Source organism: Idiotropiscis lumnitzeri, chromosome 6 (assembly GCF_059441095.1).
Source record: "Idiotropiscis lumnitzeri isolate Australia: NSW breed Sydney's pygmy pipehorse chromosome 6, RoL_Ilum_1.0, whole genome shotgun sequence".
In the NCBI taxonomy this organism is placed as follows: Eukaryota; Metazoa; Chordata; class Actinopteri; order Syngnathiformes; family Syngnathidae; genus Idiotropiscis; species Idiotropiscis lumnitzeri.
In genome coordinates, this window is record NC_142396.1 from 18178052 (window position 1) to 18198338 (window position 20287).

The 20287-nt window shown below is 38.9% G+C and overlaps 1 protein-coding gene across 1 annotated transcript in view; it reads right to left on the bottom strand.

The window, feature by feature from the left end:
- Window positions 1–20287, bottom strand: part of hydin (HYDIN axonemal central pair apparatus protein) — a 52370-nt gene that overhangs the window by 25923 nt on the left and 6160 nt on the right. The window contains exons 12-42 of the mRNA XM_088298770.1: window positions 19743–19984; window positions 18929–19029; window positions 16754–16889; window positions 16408–16572; window positions 16148–16306; window positions 15800–16038; window positions 15449–15710; window positions 13622–13765; window positions 13400–13543; window positions 12661–12753; window positions 12140–12360; window positions 11858–11945; window positions 11342–11551; window positions 9532–9723; window positions 9274–9448; window positions 9096–9169; window positions 8750–8877; window positions 7989–8119; window positions 7614–7741; window positions 7221–7334; window positions 6937–7014; window positions 6691–6840; window positions 6349–6588; window positions 4856–4979; window positions 4675–4749; window positions 4363–4533; window positions 3097–3267; window positions 1787–1944; window positions 595–669; window positions 300–483; window positions 58–187 (exon numbers count right to left, since the gene is read on the bottom strand). Coding sequence (XP_088154896.1) covers window positions 58–187; window positions 300–483; window positions 595–669; window positions 1787–1944; window positions 3097–3267; window positions 4363–4533; window positions 4675–4749; window positions 4856–4979; window positions 6349–6588; window positions 6691–6840; window positions 6937–7014; window positions 7221–7334; window positions 7614–7741; window positions 7989–8119; window positions 8750–8877; window positions 9096–9169; window positions 9274–9448; window positions 9532–9723; window positions 11342–11551; window positions 11858–11945; window positions 12140–12360; window positions 12661–12753; window positions 13400–13543; window positions 13622–13765; window positions 15449–15710; window positions 15800–16038; window positions 16148–16306; window positions 16408–16572; window positions 16754–16889; window positions 18929–19029; window positions 19743–19984 — 4702 coding nt within the window. The remainder of the gene's footprint in view (window positions 1–57; window positions 188–299; window positions 484–594; window positions 670–1786; window positions 1945–3096; window positions 3268–4362; window positions 4534–4674; window positions 4750–4855; window positions 4980–6348; window positions 6589–6690; window positions 6841–6936; window positions 7015–7220; window positions 7335–7613; window positions 7742–7988; window positions 8120–8749; window positions 8878–9095; window positions 9170–9273; window positions 9449–9531; window positions 9724–11341; window positions 11552–11857; window positions 11946–12139; window positions 12361–12660; window positions 12754–13399; window positions 13544–13621; window positions 13766–15448; window positions 15711–15799; window positions 16039–16147; window positions 16307–16407; window positions 16573–16753; window positions 16890–18928; window positions 19030–19742; window positions 19985–20287) is intronic.

The window sequence follows — 20287 nt, forward strand, 5'->3', positions numbered from 1 at the left end:
TAAGTAATGAAGATACTTGATTGTGAAATTTGGAGGCTGTGTTTACTCCAATATTACTTGAGTTTCTTTTGTTTCTGTCGTTCAATAATACGCTCCTTCTCTTCCTCTGGCAGAGCTTCATATTCCTCCTCATCCATGTTCTGCAGCCACTCCTCCTCTTTCTGTGCTTTTTCCTTCAGCAGGGCATCTGATGAATGCCCAGGGTGTGCACGCACATGCACACACAGACAAATACATATTCATTATAAATACACAATATTGTATTATCATCAACAAAGTAGTTGTGCATGTTAATTTACCTTCAGCTTTTTTTTGTGCCTTTTTCCGAGCTTTTAGGGCACTGTATGTGTCAGCTAGATTGATTACATAAATGTGTTTCCGGTTATTAAGGGCCTTGAGAACAACTTGAAGAGAGTATGCCACAGACTTGGTGTAGACTGAATCCAGACCATAAACTATGATGCCGCAATAGCAGTCATCTAACTGCACGGAATGGGCGAACAAAAAAAAGAAGAGAGAAGTAGTGATTAACTATATCCGTTCTGTGATGGAAGTAGAGTACAAACATCTGGATAATCACAAGTGTCATCTTACCTGAAACCTCTCCGATAGGATTTCAACCAGGAGGACTTCAGGCAAGAGATTGCTGAGTGTGGCCTTATCTATTGCCTGAAACACAAAATGGTGATTCTATGCCAGAACACTGCCATTAAGTTTTGACAACTGAAAAAGTGTGTTGTTATTGTAGAAAAAGATTTATTAAGAATGAAACAAGTTTTGGCATGAAAAAAATTCCAATGAAAAATAAAATACAGCCAGTGTTGAGAAGGGTCTTTCAAAGTTATTCAAAGTTCAGTTCACGTTAATCTTATTTTTTTTTTAATTAACTTGTTCAGTTCATAGTTCAGAATGTACAATAAAAAAAGCTTCTTGTTACAAAAAAATAACTTTTTCAGACATTCTTTGTTTTTCTAATTATTTCTGCTACTACAGGCCATAACCGTCAAAATACTGGCATTTCCGCATTGTTGCCCAGTGTTGTGGCAAAACCTTCCTTCCTCCACCACCACCCCCCACTAATAACATTTTCCTTGGTGCTCCCATATTAAAGAATGGGGAATCCAGTCTAACAGACGGAGGCTTCATAACGACAGTAAGTTTCAAAATCTTCTGTCCATACACCCCACCTATTGACACAAATTTTTTGGGGGGACATCATATATCAGCAGGCTACTATGTCTTTCATCATCCAGGTTTTATGAATAGGGAGATAAAAATAGCTGACCGTTGGTTCACCTGTTGTGTCATAGGCCTGCATCTCAATTAATTCCAAGGGTGGAAACTAATGTACTCTAAGTGTTTCGTCTGATGCCTTAGAAATTAAATCGGACAAAATATGAATTACAGTTGCGTGATGTGGCAACATCGAAAATTAAACCATCGAAATTCACAAAAGTTTTCACACGGACGAAAAATCAATTGAGAGTTTAATCCAGCAACACATAGCCTGCCGCTGTCAAAAAATAAAAACACAGTATTGATACGCATACACTATTTTTTTCCAACGACATTAAACCCGATTTACAATTTCATACGCATGAGTATAAAAGAGCAAAGCAAATGTAGTTCAAACTTGAATATGTTCATGCTGTGTATCATGCTTTTTCCCAAAAAAAAAATTTAATTATGATTCTGTTTGGAATTTTTTCAGACCAATATGTTACGCGTTTCCAAAGACAGACCAACAAATGTTAAATACACTCGTTTAGGACTTGAGAAACTGTACCTGGGTACTGCATGTGCCCCCTTTTTCTTTTGGAGCTTTTAAGTCACTGCCGCTGTTTTCAACGGGTTTTGAATGAGCTTCATTGGTAACTGAGTTTGGTACATCTGTGTTTTCACCAGCGGAATCCGGTCTTGAGCCGATGTTAGCCGATATATGAGCTGGAAAAGAATACACATGTTGACTCTAATCCCTAATTATCAGATAAATCAATTTTTTTAGTAGTTAGAAAAAAGCTGCATCACTGAATGTGATACAATCTCTTTGAAGGAGACATTTTTTCGTCAATTGCAAAGTACTTAATGCTCCTAATTTTCTCCAGACACACATCAGATCCTTTGTCAAATTCCTTCAAAAATCAAGAACGTTGCACTTAACACATCCCATTTCTTATCCCACCTAACACCAAAGAAAGCAAATATACTGTATTTTTCTACGCTTTGCTGAACACAACTTTTACACAATACAATGCAGGGTAGAAAAAGTAAGTGACCCTTTGGATTTATTAATGGGGGTGAGCCTCATTTGGCAGCATAGCCTCATCCAAATATTTCCTGTAGTCACAAATCAGTCCCACCCAATAGTCATTAGGAATTTGGACCATTCCATTTTGCAAAAAAAAAAAAAGTCATCTGGTTACAAATTAATATTTTACTTTCGTTCAAATTCACTCTCTCTGGCTTCTGGCGTTACGAGGTGTGACAGAAAAATTCCAAAACTGGTGTCACGACAGAGTTATAAAATGACAAGATTTCCACTTGTAAGTTTTCTTCCTGGAAGGATCCTTCCAGGATCCAACGTAGCTCCCTTGTCACGGCCATCTTGATGTTGTCCATTTTTTTTCAAAACTTTATAAGTCCCTTGATCTTGGCAATCACATGAGCTAAGTAAATGAGTAGAATTTGTTTCATAATTTTGGGGGGCAGGAAGTGTTGAAATGCATCGACAGAAGCGCTTTAAATGGATGCACGATTATTTTATGAAACAAGACGGAGGGGCGATGATGCGAGGGTCGCGAACAAAGGACGGACCGGCAAATAGGGTTAAGCGCCCATCTCAGGTTTCATTCGGATTTTCACGATTTGCAGGCTGGCCTGGTCCCAACCCACACAGCTAAATGGTTCACATGTGTTTTCTTGCAACTGTATATAAGTAAATAAGATTTATTTGGTTAATTAAATTTCACACTTGATCAGGGGGCATCCACTCTGGAGAAACTATTTGAAACCAAGCAATTAAAAAGTCAAAATTCCATTATGGCCCTTTTAAATGATGCCATAGTCTAAAAATTTTGCAAGAGCTATTGTGCCCACCAGCCTCTTCCATCCTCTGAGCGTGCTCAGCAGCAGCATGGTTAAACAGCTGTCTTCCAGCCAGGCTAACAAGGGAAGTCCCATGCATGAGTGAATCAGCGAGCATAGCATCCATACTTAGACAAGCCCCTCCATAGTGGTTTGCCAGAGCAGCCGCTTTGCTGCTTTGAGCTGAAAGAAGAGCAGATAAAAAGTCACATAAAAACTCAGTGGTCAAAGGGTCATCATGATTGTCTGTTAAAAACATTCAGGGCATATCACGAGACCTGAATAAAATGAAATTAGGAAGTGGAGTTAATGACTGTACTAGTATACTAGCTAGCTTGCAGCTGGCTGTCACTTACAGTTTTAGCATCAGTTATATGTTTTTATAGCCCGATAACGATTCATAAAACCATAACTCAGTAAGTAACCCACATAAAATTCATGGTGGGAAAAAGTTTGTATGCTGTTTAGAGGTAATACCCCATTCCGCCACAAGGTGCCGCATTTCTCTTTTACGTGGTGAAAATAATAATATATATCATATCGTGATCAAACAAGCAATCTCCCGTGAAATGTCCAAACTGATGAACATTACTGTTGAGTGTGCAAGTACCCATGGCATGGGTAACTTGCACATCTGTCAATGTTTCATTAATGCTGAAAGTTACCAACAGGTTTTGGAGCAACATACTGTATTCTGCCATAAAAACGTTATTTTTCATGGACATTGCTGATTATTTTTGCATGACAATGACAAGAGTGTGAGTACTTGACTGGCCTGCCAGCAGTCCTGGCCAGCCTCCCATTGAAAATGTGCTGCGTAATTGCAATTGCAATCAATTGTAAGTGCAACTGAAGTTATACATCAAGCTAGAATGGGAAATAATTTCAGCCACAAATCTCCAACAAATACTCTCCTCAGTTCTCAAACCCTTATTGTGTATTGTTAAAATGAAAGGAGATACAGTGGTCAATGTGCCCTTGGCCCAGCTATTCTTTTTTTTCTTTTCTTTGCAAGCCATCAAATTCAAATTTAAAATGAATGAATTTTTGCCAAATATAAGATATATTTGTTTGAACATCCATATCTTGACTTTGTAGTGTATTCAGTTGAACAGAGATTGAAAAGGATTTGCAAATCATCGTATTCTCTTTTTATATATGTTTTGCACAATGTCTCAACTTAACTGAAATTATCTTTTATAAATAACCACGAGTGTTTTTTTTAGAGATATGCTTTATAGGGTTGATTAACAGTGTTTTTTTGTTTTTTTTGTTTACCTGTTAGTGGTGCTCCATATACAATAATAGCAATTCCTCTGCAGTTCAGAGCAGCTAGACCTTTGGGTGACAGGTCAACACCCATGTAGCAGGCAATGCAACTGGACAGAGGGTTTATCTCTAGTGTTCCCAGACTCCCAGTAGCTTCTGCTTTCATGACATCTGAAATGACTAAATTACACATATTTCCATGACTCTTAAAAGAATAATAAATAATACCTTATAATAATAATAATTTGACTCTTCAAATGCATATACCAAAGGACCTCGGGTATTTTAATGCATTTGCTCAGTTTGAGCAGTCACACTCACTCAGTTCAGTTCTGCGTCTTTCACCCCTTTTGCCGCCTCTTCGTTTTTGCAGACTTATTCCACCTACGTTTTTATCTGGAGCATAAATGTAGATTAGGTCATTGAATTTACAATAAACACAGAGGAATCAAATCATTCCTGACAGATGCACATGGTCGCCAATGCTTGATATTATCATGACCTTTTAGTCGAGAGTAATGATCCTTGTAGAAGTCCATAAGTTCTACGGGAAGATTCTCTCCGGCATGTCTTGGAGGCAACAGCAGTACATCGTTTGCGTCATATCCATCAAGTAGATTCAGGATCTTGACAGTGATATTATGGGGGACAGAAAGTAAAGAGGAGTTGCATTTAGTATAAACACAGAGAGAGAGAGAACGGGAGAAACATCAGAAACATTTTGTATTTCAGTCCGCTATTTCTTGTAATGATATGCCATGCCTCCAATGCGGAAAACCAGAGTAGTTCAGGAGATGTTCAACAGCTGGAGGAAAATATAGAAAACCTATGTTTAAAAAAGACTAAATATCACATTTTAGGCGCAGCGTGGTAAGATTGGTTAGCTGCCTCATGTCATCATAAAGTCGGTGATTGAATCTGTGAAATGTATTCGGGCTTTCTGTGCTTATCTGGACGCTTCCTGCCACAATTAAAACAAACAAAAAAAAAAATTGTATTTTTGGTTAATGAAAGACTCCAAAACAGGAGTCTCAAACTGCAGTTCCCGAGGGCCACTTTCCTGTTAAGTTTTTACGTTTCCCTCCTCCAACACACCCGATTGAAACGATCAGCATCGTTATCAGGCACTTTTAAGAGCTTGCTCGAAAATGTGTAAAGGTATGAATACAAATGATTGTTTTGTTTGCTTGTGCCTCGTGATTAACTGGTGGCCAGTCTATGGTGTACTCTCAGAAAGACTCTCGCTCAACCATATCCCAAATAAGGACACGTGGTGCAGAAAATTGAAGTATCAAATTTCAGTTCAAGTGGTTTGAGAGTTAAATTGGAGAAAGTATGAGTATTACTCATAGGTAGGATTACATGGACCAGATAATGTGCCTTTTGTTGGGGGGCACGCTAAAACAGCATGAGATCATTTAAACCAGAAGTGAGCAAACTACAGCCCGGGGACCACATACGGCGCGTTAAACATTTTAATCCGGCTGGCCGAACATGAAAAAAATTAAATGAATAAACTTTGTTCATGTTTTATTTTCTAAACATTGTGGTTTTGCAAAGGCAAATATTTTGTTGTGATGCTTTCGTTCACTTTCATTTAAAATTAAATTTATTTTTTTTTTCTCAGATGAGGTGAGGTTATCAAAACACTCCATCCATCTGCTCCTAGTCCGGCCCCTCTGTCAAATTTTACAACCCATTGTGGCCCGCCAATCAAAAGGTTTGCCCACTCCTGTTTTAAGCTATGATTTTACAATATAAATCACACCCCCAATTTTAAAAGATGCAAAAGTTGGGGACAACATTTTTTTTTTTGTGCCCAAACAGTTCGGAGAATGAAAGAATAAATGGATGGATGCAACAGCATAGCAATGACAATCACAGCCAAAACAATAGCTTTTACATTACACGTTACACGTGCAGGATATAACAATGATATTGAAACTAATAACACAATACGATATGTCATCACATATATATGACAGAGCTCTCTACCTTTTCTTCCTTCAGGTACTGTGTGTCAAACTCGAGAGAGTAGAACTCAATGGGATAAGAGCAAGGGTTTTTAACGATGACCTCTGCTTCAATCTCCATGCTGAATGGCAGACAAGGCCCCATGATCAACTCTGGTGGACAAAATACCAGTTCTGGGTTTTCACCCTGTCCCAGGGCTGTGATAACCACTGGCTGGGTGCCCTCAGTTACAGTTATTATTAAATGCCTCTTGTAAAGACACTGCAAAGAAATCAATTCATTGTAAGTCAATGTACTCGTCTTCATTTTTCAACTCACATCATTGCATTATTTCTGCGTTCTCAAAAAGGTGAATGTGTTTACCCCCTCAGTAGGACTGAACTTGACCTGCACATTGGCCCGATCGCCAGGAGTGAGCATGCCAGAGGAAGGAGTCATCTCAAACATCACAGGTGGTGGCCGGTGCTGCTGCAGGTATTTGCTGCGCTGATGGAGGGGCAGGAATTTATCGACCTGTGAGAAAAGTAGAACAGGGATAGGTCTCACCCTAATGCAGTGAAATGTATTAACCTGGAATTGAAACTGACATTTGTTTGTTTTGTTGAATACCTTTACAGGCTTTACATCCTCCACTATGCTCCATTGGCAGGGCACGGATTCATGATTAAATAGCTGCATTGTCTGAATCTGATGGAATATAAAACTAGACATTTTTAGCCGATGACTCCACTTGTTCTGTACTTAACGTTTTCCACTAGGCAACACACACTACTCACACAATTCTTATGTTACTCTACAAATAATGAAATAAAAGTAAGAATACTGAAGTGAAAATACATTTGGTTGAAAATCATGTTGCCTAACAGCACGTTCATTTATCACACCATATTTACCTTGCACAATCCACAGCGCACCATGTCAAACTGTAGCATTTCTGAGGAAACAGAGATGGACGGCACAGTCACCACTGCACAAAGACGCACCTGCACTGAAGGACCACCTATGATCTGGAATCAAAAATAAAATATTCCGTAAATCGAACAAAGATTATATTTATACTTTGTTGAGTGTACATTGTGAAGGATGTGATGATTCTTCATTTAAAACAAAGTGCGCACTGGATGAAATGAGAAATATCTGAGAGAAAATAAATAAATAATTATTCATGCTTACAGCGCCATAGATAAAATATAAAACAGAAAACTGTTAGAGATTATAATGTGAGTGTTATTTATCTTTGAATTGAAAATCCTGGGAAAAGATAACTCAGATGAGGTAACAAGTACCTGAATGGGAATGAGAGCACTTCTAATCCCCAGTGACAGGTTGCCTTTTTGGGGATCAAATTCCACGGTGAAATTCTCTTTCTCACCACACGAAAGGTTCCTTATGCTACCAAATTCTACTTTAAAACCTTTGAAGGACCAAGCAGAAAATCACAACATTTTAATTGCATATGGCACTAATTAGTAAGGATGGCACAAATGTAAAGCATCTTTTGACTGGGGACAATATGGAAGAACAATGTAATCCTGCTCCATTAAAAAATTCATTATAAAAGATTCTTTTTGATAACTTAACATTTAAAAGTATCACATTTTAACTCAAAGTGATGAAAATGGGAGATCAACTTTAGTATGAAACATATGCAAATGCATTACCTGCAATGACTTTGGAGTTGGCATGGAACGACACAGGTAACGGCCCATTATTGGTAATCTTAACAATGTGTTTGAGGACTTGACTCGGAACAACATAACCAAAATCCAGAAGATACTCTGGAAGGACAAACCTAGGGGAATTGGAAGGAGATAGCATTAATGACCATTGATATATCATCGGCCACAGAGCATAATTGCTGAAGTCATATTTCAATGTTTTGGAAAACAAGAAATTCCATTTTTAGAAAACACAATTTTTTTCATTGACGTAACACAACACCTAACCATATGTGTGATCAAGTAAGCAAAAGTAAAAAGATGCTTCATTAATTGCTTAATAAATTCGGCATTTAGGCAAAATGTGCCATGACTTGGGCATTCCTTACTTACATATAAATGCAAACATAACCAAACCAAAATAGTTTTACTCTCCTAAATGTAACCACATTAACCAAGTTTACATGCTTAACTTTTTTTCGGTTCCCACCTTTAATCAAGAGAGACGTGATTGGGTTGAACATTGGCACTTGTACATAATATGGCTCTGTAAAATGAGCCCCCAGAAAAACCCATGTGGTAATTTAAAGTGTATTTATTAATTCATTCAGATTAATGATGGCCATGTTTCATTCATTATGTCACATATCCAAAACTCTTCATCTAAATGACTAGGGGGAAATAAATCAGCTCAAATTTAAGTCCACTTGTTGGAGCATGGTTTTTCAAAACATGCACTTGTACGTCTGCTTGCTAATACATACTTGCTGAGTTTGTTCCATTTTTTCGTGGAACCTTGTGGCTTCCCCACCTGCACAAGGCTTTTGCTCACAGCCAAAGCATTTTCTGTGACCAGCATTTTCTCAACTTCCAAAATAAGCGTCTGTTCGTACTAAAAGAAGACAAATGAGTTCAAAGTCCATTTTTATATACAATTTACCTGTATAAATGCTCATTACAGTATAGCAATAAAGCTATTGAATGAATCTGTTCCAATCTGTTCTCTATATTATAACCTCATTGAATTAATTAAAACACATCTAAAATGACCTCTTCAAAAAATAGAGGATTGAAAGTGCAACATTGGTCACGTTTATTTTGACGACTAACATTAAAGCCACTGGTAGCCTCCATTTTGACTGCTTTTCGGACACGGTCAAACACATCACTGTAGCACTCCTGAGCTGTAAAGAGATTAGAGAATAAAAAAAAAAAAAAAAAAATCAATCATCTCACTGTACAAGAATACGTTCACATTTGTGTCTATGTGTCATTGGTCAGCATTTACCCAGGCTTCGGGGCAAATTCAGGGAGATCTTGGGGAACACTCCCTCGCCTGTGAGTGTGATGACCTGCGGTGGTAAGTGAGCCACAACCACCTCAAACCGCTTTTCAAATTTCTCAGGGATTCCAGGGAGGTAGAGCACACGCAAACAATATTTGGAGCCAGCCTCAACATAACCCTGACACACAAAACACTGAGTTGGAAAAAGGACTACTCGGTACATTAAACGGATCAACGTTCATGGTCTCAACCTCAGCTCACCGTAGGGGGGGCGAGAAGCGGTTGACCAGGTCGAATCTCCTCGTTTTGCTCATCCTCAATTTCCAGCATTGTATCTTGCGTCTCTTGTTCCACTGTGGTGTCCTCCTTTTGAGGCTTTTGAGTACTGAATTTAAAGCCCACCTTTCCAGTATTCCTCAGAATCACGGTCGACTCCCCAATTTGATCAAAACGCTGGAATATACACAAATGTTTTTTGTTTTTTTTACTTTTTTTACTTATGAAGCAAATATGCATATGAAATCAATTTATTAACAAAGTTAGATTTGAGCCTCTTGAATTGTCCTTTTAAAATCTCGTGGCATCTCTCCTACGCATCAGAATCAAGGCGGTACGAAGCGGACGCCCGAATACCGAGCTTGAAAATTGCGTCAATTGAAATTACCGTATTTTCCGGGCCAAGTCCCTAATCTTCCCCCAAACAATCAAAGCGCCTTTTAAAGCGACGCGCCCATTATATGGACTAAGCATCACTCGCGACCCTCAACCCTTTTACTCATTGGGCTGTTCGGAGTGCATGTTAGCACACGCTGCTGGACAAAGTCTGAGTCATCTATGCTTCTAATTGACCGTGACTTATACATTATGTGACTATGGTGTTTGGGTGATGGTGTAGGAGAAAGCTGGACAAAAGGGCAGCTCTCCACAATGTTGTAGTCTGTCTTATCATTTATGTTATTGCAAGCAAGAAACGTCCCAGGTTTAGACAACAGACAACAAGCCCAAAGCACAACAGCACATCTCTCTAAACAGCCATGCACATCTCTCTAAACAGCCATGTGATTGGCTGAGTCTGAGTGGCTCCCAAGAAGCCATTGCTGTAATTGGCGAAGGCTGAGTGGCTCCCAAGAAGCCATTGCTATCATCTTTTTGTGTTATTTTTATTTCTTTTGGGTATATAGATGGCATGAGAGATACATGTTTTGTGTTAATCTTATTTCTTTGTTTCATTGTTTGCTTGTATGCTGAGTTTTTATTTGGTTTTGATTTGAAACCGTGACTCTAAGGAGTGTGGTGACCAGTGAAGTCCCTCCCCTGACGTTGTCGAGTAGACTATTGTCTAGACACCTTTTATTGGTTAGAGTCATTGTTATTGGCAGTGGTTCCTAATAGTTTCATGACATCTGTCAAGTGGAGCAGGGTGATATCTCTGGCAACGATTTCTTAGGGGATTGAGTGCTAGTGAGCTGGCATCGGCTAGCGCGAGCAGCTGAGCTAGCGCCTTGCAGAGCAGCGCGCCTAGTATATGCATTAAATACGGAAATAGCACCCTCAACTGGTGTTGCACCCTTTGATGCAGCGCGTCTTATGGCCGTAAAAATACGGTAGACTTGCTGTAATTTTGTACATGACATTGTCACGTAAGCCGTCATATCTCCGCTTTCAGGTGATGTAGTCAGCCGTGTGTGTCACGTGAGCAATTGAAGTCCTGCAATTCTTGATCGTGAATACGTGTGTGAATTTCACTAATGTCCACGAAACTGTTACCTGTAACTTGTACTTGAAACCTCCTATCCACAATTTAATCTTAATAAATGTGTCGCACTGATGCAACTGCTCATCTATTTTAACAAAGTTAAACAACACTTGCGTGCACTTACCAGGCATCGGAACGGGGAACCGAAATTATAAAATGTGAACAACTATTGTTTGGAACCATTATAACTGCTTGCGAACATCCGGTGAACATCTTTGCAACCTTTTGCAACCTCTAATGACCCGTGACAAAGAAACAATATTTGCTACATTAGCAAGCTGTTCATGCAGACTGGTATATTAAAGACAGTCATACCTGCAAACCAAAGTCAACAGTAGTTGAGTCCAGACTGAAGCTGATCTCTGATGCTTCTCCTCTGAGTCTAATGTCATATATCGGTCCATGCTCTACTTGGCATTGTGCGATCACCTCTCGAATAACAAAGTCCTGGCCATGGAAGATGAACGTGACCAACTGTTGCTCGCCAGGTTTCAGATGCCCAATCATTGGCAAGACATCAAAAATCTACAGAAAGAATATAAACATCAGTTCACTTCACCCTACTATTATCACATAATAACTTTCTCCGTAAAATGTGCACATTAGGTGAATTGAAGATTCTAAATTTTCAAAAGGTATGAATGTGAGTTTGAATGGCTGTCTATATGATCCCCAACTCCCTTTGCCAACTGTCAGCTGCGACCGACTCCAGCTCTCCCCTGAAACATTCAATTGGATGGCTGGAGAATGTTGTATTACAATCCATTACACATAATAAAACACTGTTTCGAGATTTTCAGAACTATTGTTAGCTTGCATATTGAACTGTACCTCTTGCACACACACAGAGCATTGTGGGACGTCCTGGTCTGGGACAATACCTTCGTCACTGAGCGCACCTATAGAGGGGTCAAAAGACCTTTTGGGGTAGAAGTACGATGTGGGTAAATTAAATAAATATTCTTTAAGACTTCTTGAAATCCACAAATACAATTACAAAGATAGCAAATACAAGAAATGTACAGAAGTATTTGGACAGTGACAAAGATATGGAAATAAAACAAGAAGAAACACTTAGTATTTATGTATTAATGTGTTTTAGTGTTGCTATACCTGATGACACAATGTGTATGATCCACCAAACAGGCCCAACGGTAAAATACCGGAAGTGGGGAACAGTTTGTCATCGTGACTTCTTGGTGATTTTCTGTGGAATTGAGCACGCTGCCAAAATCCACTGTCATTGAAGAAAAATGGAGGTTGGGATAATGGACTTCAGCATGCATTTCCACCTTGTCTTGTTGTGGGTGTCCTATGTAGCACATGTTGAGAGTCTGGAAAACATGACCAAGAAAGAAAATATATGATTCAAATATATGTTTTTTATTTATTTTTGCAGATTTCCTTCCACTTTAAAAGATTAACTGGTAATTGACCTAATGATTTAATTTTACATGATGAATGTTGCGATATACATAGCTGATTGCCAGTTGGAGTTTTCCCCATGACACGTCAATAATGAGAGTAGATCATAAAATGGATTCTAATATTGATTTTTTTTTTAGTTTAGCTATAGCAAGGAAGAAAATGACACTTTTCCCAAAAAATAAATATAAAAAATACTTTCATGTTACCTGATCTACCACTTGCGACAACTGACCATGGAAGCAAGTTGGATCAAAACATATCCACAAGCGAGTTTCTTCCCCTTGAACTAATGTCATGCTCTGAAAGAAATACATTCTGCAATTAGATCCGGTTGATGCAATAAAAAGATAATCATCAACAATCTTTATGGCTACAGTATTATACAATAGAACATGGTTGTGCACTTGCAACAGGCCCCTGTCGTATTAAATTAGAGCCCCAACCTTTTAAACAAAGCACACACTTTTTTTTACTGCTTTGTGGTCGTACAGACATTGGGTAGGGAAATAAAAATACAACAAATTCTTACATGAATGCAGCAGATAATGGAAAACAATATTGAGATCAGTGTTTTGTTTTCAATTGCTTCAGTGCCAAAACACATTGCACAAATGTTGACAATTTGCCTCAGAGACCCCGCAATGAAAATGTTCCATTCTGCCATTCTCGTGACAGAATGTTTTGAAGTGCCCAAAGCGTCACCGCCACACATTTTCTCATTGGAATGAATGTGTTTAAGCAACCCATTGCATTCAAGTATATGAAGCAGTGAATGTGCAGTGCAAAGTAATTTCAAACTGCATTAGACGGGGTGATCAATGATAAGCAATGGCACTAACTCAACTATGTTGTTTTTTTAGCTCTAAGACATCACATTGCAAACATGGATGACATAGAGAAAAAAACAAAAACAGTATCATCCAAGTGGGAGACTCGACAACATACTTTTGTGTGAGCATTACTCTGGACTCCTGGTATATCGCACAGGGAGAAAGGAGTAGCAAGTGACAGCTCCATGGACAGAGACAGAGATGACACATTCTTCAAAACCAGCTCCTCATATAGTTGGGTAAGATCTTCTCCCGGAAGCTGCAAATGGATATAAAGGTTAGGAATTGGTGACGGAAAGTTAAGAAAAAAAATCATGATCACAATTCTTTCATCAACCTTTTCGATGTAGAATTTCAGCTTCTGCGAGGACATACTGAGTATAGGGGTTACAAACTGGCATGTCAGTTCCACAGAAAATATATGCTCCTTAATCCCCTGATGACCCACAATGCCACAGCAGACTAGACTCTCTCTCACAACCTGAGGGGGCAAGGTAAGGTTATTTGTATAAAGGCAATGAAAGCAGACACATATCCTCTGAAATAGTATTCAGTATCTCTACATGTTTACTCACAAGCATATAATAATATTTCACCACTGCGTTAGTTGTTAGCAGTATGAGTTTCAAAATTTGGATTATAGACATAGATAAATAATAGTACATGCAGTATACCTTATAATGGGCATACCTTCCAAATCGAGTCCCAGTCAAGCATGGGAGTGACCAGAAGCCTCATTTATCACAGAGTGTGTTGAACAAATTGCAAATTTGTTCAAATGACTGAAATTTAGAGGGTATAAGCGCACAAAAAAATCTGTTTTTATCAAAAGTGTGCACACTTGTACTCACACCAGTAAGTAATATGTGTCGATAAATATCCCACTCATTCTAAACTGCCACGCTCACGCACGTCGAGCCTCATTTGCATTGAGAAACGCTTCCTATAGACCATTTATATAGTAATAAATCCAAAATCATGGCAAAAAGGGCGGAAAGAAACTCAGAAACCGACATTGAGGTAATGGCTGACAAGTAGAAACAAATGAATACTGTTTGCTCACCTCCCTCCAACTGCAGCTCCCTCTCAAGGTTTCTCATTATTCCACAATGTTTTTGTTTTTTTTTGTTTTTCCTTGCCTTCTTGGGGGTTACAATCAGGGGATGTTGTTAATATTTATCAAATGTGGACATGCGAAGCCCTTTGAGACTTTTTTTTTGGGTGATTCAGGGGTATATTAGAAGAAACAAAAGAAATAAATAATGCTGGTGTTACCAATAAAAGAACAAATGCACTGACATGAACTAATGATTTAAAAAAAACAAAAAAACATGTCAATGCCAACAGACGAGAAGGATCTCTAAAAAGTGGAGGACGAGCAAAATATTTGGATCCCCGTTTCGCGAGCTGTGGACGCGTGACCTCACCATTGTATACACATGGCCAGCCTGCCTCAGCTTCTTATTTGAGCCACAAACCCACAGAACTTCTCTGTAGAATAGTTGAATCATGTGTTAATTACTCCAATCCATAGATTTTAGATTAATTGTGCATTTGTTCAATGAAATCATCTCCTGTTCATGTTCAAATTGTTGAGCGATGGTAAAATGTGGGTGCAATTAATGTATAGGGAAACCCTTGTTTCTTTTCGACTTGTTGGTGATGTCTGTCTTTTCTCTAGCCGGTTTATCTGTAGTTTCACTGTTCTACCAGAAAGTTTTGCGTGAATGGATGGTCAGAACTATGGCTAAATGTACGCAAATCGTCGTGCACAAGTCCAAATTGATAAATCCCATACTTAGGAATGTTCATACACACGCTTTACTTCCACTTCTGTGCATTTGCACGCTTGATAAGTGAGACCTCATATCATTGAGGTCTTCTGAGACTGTCTGCCTGTTTGTATTGCATCCGTACAGTGTGTAAAGAGTCATGTGTGATGCTACAAATAGGCATGATGGCCCATGTTAAACATGCTCATAATGCAAGAAAGGTCCCAAAAACTTGTAAAGGCTCAACTGGATTGTTGACAGACTCGGCAGAACACACTTGCATGAAACAGCCAATGGTAACAGCCACTGGTAACCTCATTGAATCGAAAATACTGTATAACAAAAATACTATATTGTATTCAAATGGAAATAGTGGGTCTTATTGTAGTCACCTTTGGGGAATCTGAAGATCCCTTCAGAACCATGTCAACCGAGCCACCCGGGAAAAGTTCCATACGCGTCGGGCTGATGTTGAATACTGGTCTGTCTTCAGTTGGGAATGTCCACGATACACTGGTAACAGAATCCCTCTTTTTGGTAGCTGAGATGAAGGGCAGGAAAGTCCGACCAGATGAGCATTCTATCTTCCAATAAAGTCGGTGTACTCGTTGGCCGTAGTTGGTCACCTTGAAATGGTATTCGCACGATCCATGGCTTAGGACAGACATAAAAAAAAGAATTTATGACAATATACGATAAATGTTCAAGTGATTTTTATTTTCAGTTGAATCAATTCTTACTACCTGAAGTGTGTGCCAAGGTCAAGATTTGGATATAAGGGTTTGTCACTGACAATTGTGGTGCCTGTGCCCGTTGCAGACAGGGCAACAGTGAGAGTTTGACTTCCTTGGATGAAAATCTCAAGTTTGTCATGAAACAAAAGTGTATCTTTTAGGTTTGCCACAACCTTAAGATCTAGTTGGCCTAGCGGCGGCACTTCGCCTTCATTGGGTTCGACACGCCACGGGGACTTTCCTTGGCTCTAGAGAAAGAGAAAATAAAATCTGTCTGTAAGCTATATTTCTCTCTTCTTTTTCTACATGATGTCAGTGGCATTTATTTAGAGGCGAATTTAAGTTGCGTATTTGTACCATGCGTGCTGTGAAACACGCTGGAATAGGTGACTGATTGGAGAGGGGAATCGTTTTTGCAATGTCTGTCAGAACAGGTATTTTGCCAAATTCCAGTTGTTGACTCTGACACTGAAGATGAACTATTGGACCACGGCCAGTGCATGACAAGAGAACCTCCTGAAGGGAAACAGGAGACACAGGGACAAGCAGACAAACACTATGTTAAGATAAAGACATGACGGCATCTAAACGAAAACGATAAGTGAGCACACACTTACCAGTGGTGGCTGAATGCCGCCAAACAGAGCAATGTAAAGAGTGGGATGCTGCTTTCCAACATCCTTGACCAGTAGAAAAACAGGGAGGTCTGCTGAGCTGTGAGGAAGAATCACTCCCCTCGATAAAGAACTTCCAAATATTACTGAAGGGCTCTCCTCATATTCCTAATTATGGGGAAATAATAATAATGTATCCAATTATCCTGTGTTGTGTATAAGTAGCTTCTGTTTATGTGTATGTACACTGATTGCTTGCGTTTATTATAAAATACTAGAAACTCATGATCATAGATGAGCACAATATATCTCATCAAACTCCTTTTTAAGCAACAGAGGACTGCTTTACCTGATCCAGCATGCCATAGCAGACAGGAAGGGCGCTTGGGTTCGTTAGGCGTACTTTCTTTTCATATGGGTGATTAAGAAAGCACTTCTGAAAGTCCACCACTGGGGTCTCCACTATGATCTCTGGAACAATGCACCTGTCCACAGAGCAGAGGGCGAATGGAGAAAATGTTTTTTGAGTCTCACTTGCCGGGGGCAACAATATTGTTCATGACTATACTATCTGATACACAATCATGCACTAATGCAAGTCAAGTCAATTAATTTATTAATATAGATGCATCAAGCTCAAGCGCATTTCTCTGAGATCGACGCCATCAAACTCCAAGAAATCAATTTGGATAATGGACGAAAACTTGAGAAAAGATCCCAGATGCAGCCATCCTACTTCCAGGATGACTATTCTGCAGTGGATACCATGTAGGCAACATTAATCACGGAGAATGATCAACGAGGGAGCTTCATTGATTTTTTTTTCTGATAATTGGCACACAAGATGAACTTGTCAACGCGGAGAGGGTCTGAGGGAAATTGTGTTCAGCCGTTTGTCTGCTGCATGTGCCGTACACACTAAGGGGCATATTCTCTCGTGTGGTGCACTGCTACGCTGTTTCTACCATGGACTTAAGGATGTCACTTACGTACCTTCATGAAACGTATGCACTCTAGGTGGAGCGACATTGAATTGAGGGCGGCCTTGTCAAATCTATCGATGCACATATTCTCACTGAGACGTAAAAGGACTGAAGGATTGTATTATGGTAGTGGCATTATCTTAAGCATTTACAAACAGAAATGTCGATCATTATCACTTGCAGGTTCATATTTATATATATTAGGCTGCCAGGATGGCCGAGTGGTCTAAGGCGCCGCGTTCCGGTCCCAGTCTCCCCAGGAGGCCTGGGTTCGAACCTCGAATTTCCCCATTGTGGGACTAATAAAGGGAATCTCTTATCTTATATTTGCTGCAGTTAAGCATTTATTAAGAAAAAAACCTTTATTAAATGAAACAAGAAGAAACGTGAACTGTAATGAGAAGTGATAGTGTTTATTGGTTTTATTTATTCTGCTTATTACCAGGGGTGTTTTTGAACTCCTTTGTTTTTTATTAATTTCTCTGAAACAAATTGAAAAAATTGAAAATGTAAGCTACTATCATTTCACTGATAAATAAATAAATCCCGACTGGATGATCCTTCTAAGCAACTTTCCTCTTGCACGCTCAAGAGTCTGTACTAAGGACTAGCTTTTTGAAGGTAAAACATCATATTGTACATTTTGATTCAATTAACTGCTTTCGCGCTATGCTGCTGACGAGTTTGTGTGAAAGAAGAAAATTCAAGTAAAGGTGTGCAGGCGTGCTACAGCCTATCCCAGTTGTCTTTGGGCAGTAAGCAGGGTAAAATTATAAATGCAAATACACATACTCCTTCAAAGTAACCCTTTAGATGAGCCACGGACGTCAATGTGGATGATCAGTTTATACTTTGTAATCCATATGCAAATTCATTTTACGTTTAAAGTATGACACACTCTATACTGCAAATGGGACTCTATGGAATTCAGGTATAAGGAAAACTCCAAAATCCTGCAAGCATCCTCAGAATTCAATGGGTCACACCTCTTCGTAGCTGTTTTCACTGGTTACGCATTTGAGTGTGCCAGAAGCCTAGATGGGAAAATCACTGTGCCTTTGAAGTGCGTAAATAAGGCGCATGCGGAATTGACAAATTTAATTGCCCCTAATTGAATTGATTAAAGTGTATGAAGTGCACAAGTGAAAATGTTTTGTTTGTATGGACACTCTATTTATTTTGCCTCAACTTCCACCAGTCGAAGCACGGACTAAAAGCGCCGCCCGTCGCCATCATGGAAATGAAAGCTGTACTTTGCATTGGTGTTGCACAAGCCTGGGTGGGGTGACCAGTCGCTCTTTTTCATAAAATAGGACTATTCCCTTGAGAAAGATTAAGACACAAAAAATTCACACATCAAGAACCCAACCCACAACCACTCAACTCTAAAGATGTGCGAGCCACATGCTCTCCAATACTGCCCATTCCTACAATAGTTTGTATAAAGTAAATATTAAAAATGTTTATAATTTGTTTTACCAATCTGTTTTTAGTCTTTATTGACTACTGGATTCAGCTTGGTTTCTACATTTGTTTCTTACCTTGCAATAATGGGCAGAGCCATGATCTCTTTTCCAACACCCTCAACATCTATTACCAAAGCCACTCTGTAATTTTTGACAGTGTTGGAGCACAATGACACCTGTTGAGACAATACACCAACATACAATATGAAGAAATTGGAATGGATGGATGGATTTGGCTGCAATCACATCACATCACAAGCAAATACAGAAATGCAATCACAAAAAAAACTATTTTCACTGCTTACATCAAGAAAAATGTTAAAAAGGCCTGTTTTAAGGTTTTTTTTTATTTTAATAATTCTGTTAAACCACAATTAAAAATCAATATCAGATTTACATTGGTTGATTTTCAATAAATCTCTATAAGTTTCTCCTTTGTCAAATTCAAGATATTTCTGTATAATCACAGTTTTTTTTTTTATTCCTGGAGGTGCACCAACAGTTTTGCCCATGAGTGTAAAATGTCCTTTTGATCAGTGAAATAACGAATGTTAAATCAGAGAAAATGAGGTAAAGAGCACTAAAGCAAATACATAAACGAAAATATCAAAAAGATGACACAAGAAGGACCGTTAAAAGTGAATATATATTCATAGCGATGTTAGCATGTATTTACAATATTTTGTTATTTTTAAAGTATTTTGTATTTATTTTGTTACAGTCTGGCAAAAAGTTGCACGTGGTGGAAACGTGGAAATCTTAATTTCACAAAGTAAAACTAATGACCCCAAGAACAAATGACCAGTGTTTAAAACTAAAAATTGAGAAGTGGGCAGTACAAAAACTTATAATTCTTAATTAAACTTAATAATTTAATTTTCCACTGTACCTTGATGCCGACGTCTGCCATGGCCCGCACAGAACCCACAGCAGGACTGACGGTGAACTCAACAGGTGTATCACCGATGTCATGAAAAGCACTGCCTTGCCAGTTGTTCCTGCACAACTCACACACTTGCTGGTCACTGGTCACACTGGGAGAGCCCATTCCGTCTCCCACAACACGCAGGGAAAAGCTCATTGGAACAAAGGATGTGTTCACGAGGGAACACATTTCTGTTTGAAGGAAACCTGCAAAAAACATAGAAACTAAAGTCAATATTAAAAGTAAATGATCAAATATACAATGTGAAACATAATGAGGTTCCTTGAGTTAATTGCATTTTCTTTCAATTAACCTGAGGCTTGTATTATTACTGAAAAAAAATACTGTACACCAAAGGAGGTGCAACAACTTGTGGTGTGGTGTGGCACAGTGCTCAGGGGAGCATTTCCAACAAAAACGGCAACAGTGCAAAAAAAAAGAAAAAATTATAATTACTTTGATGGCTTACTACCTCTAATTATGCTACTGCTAAGCAATATTTATCGTAA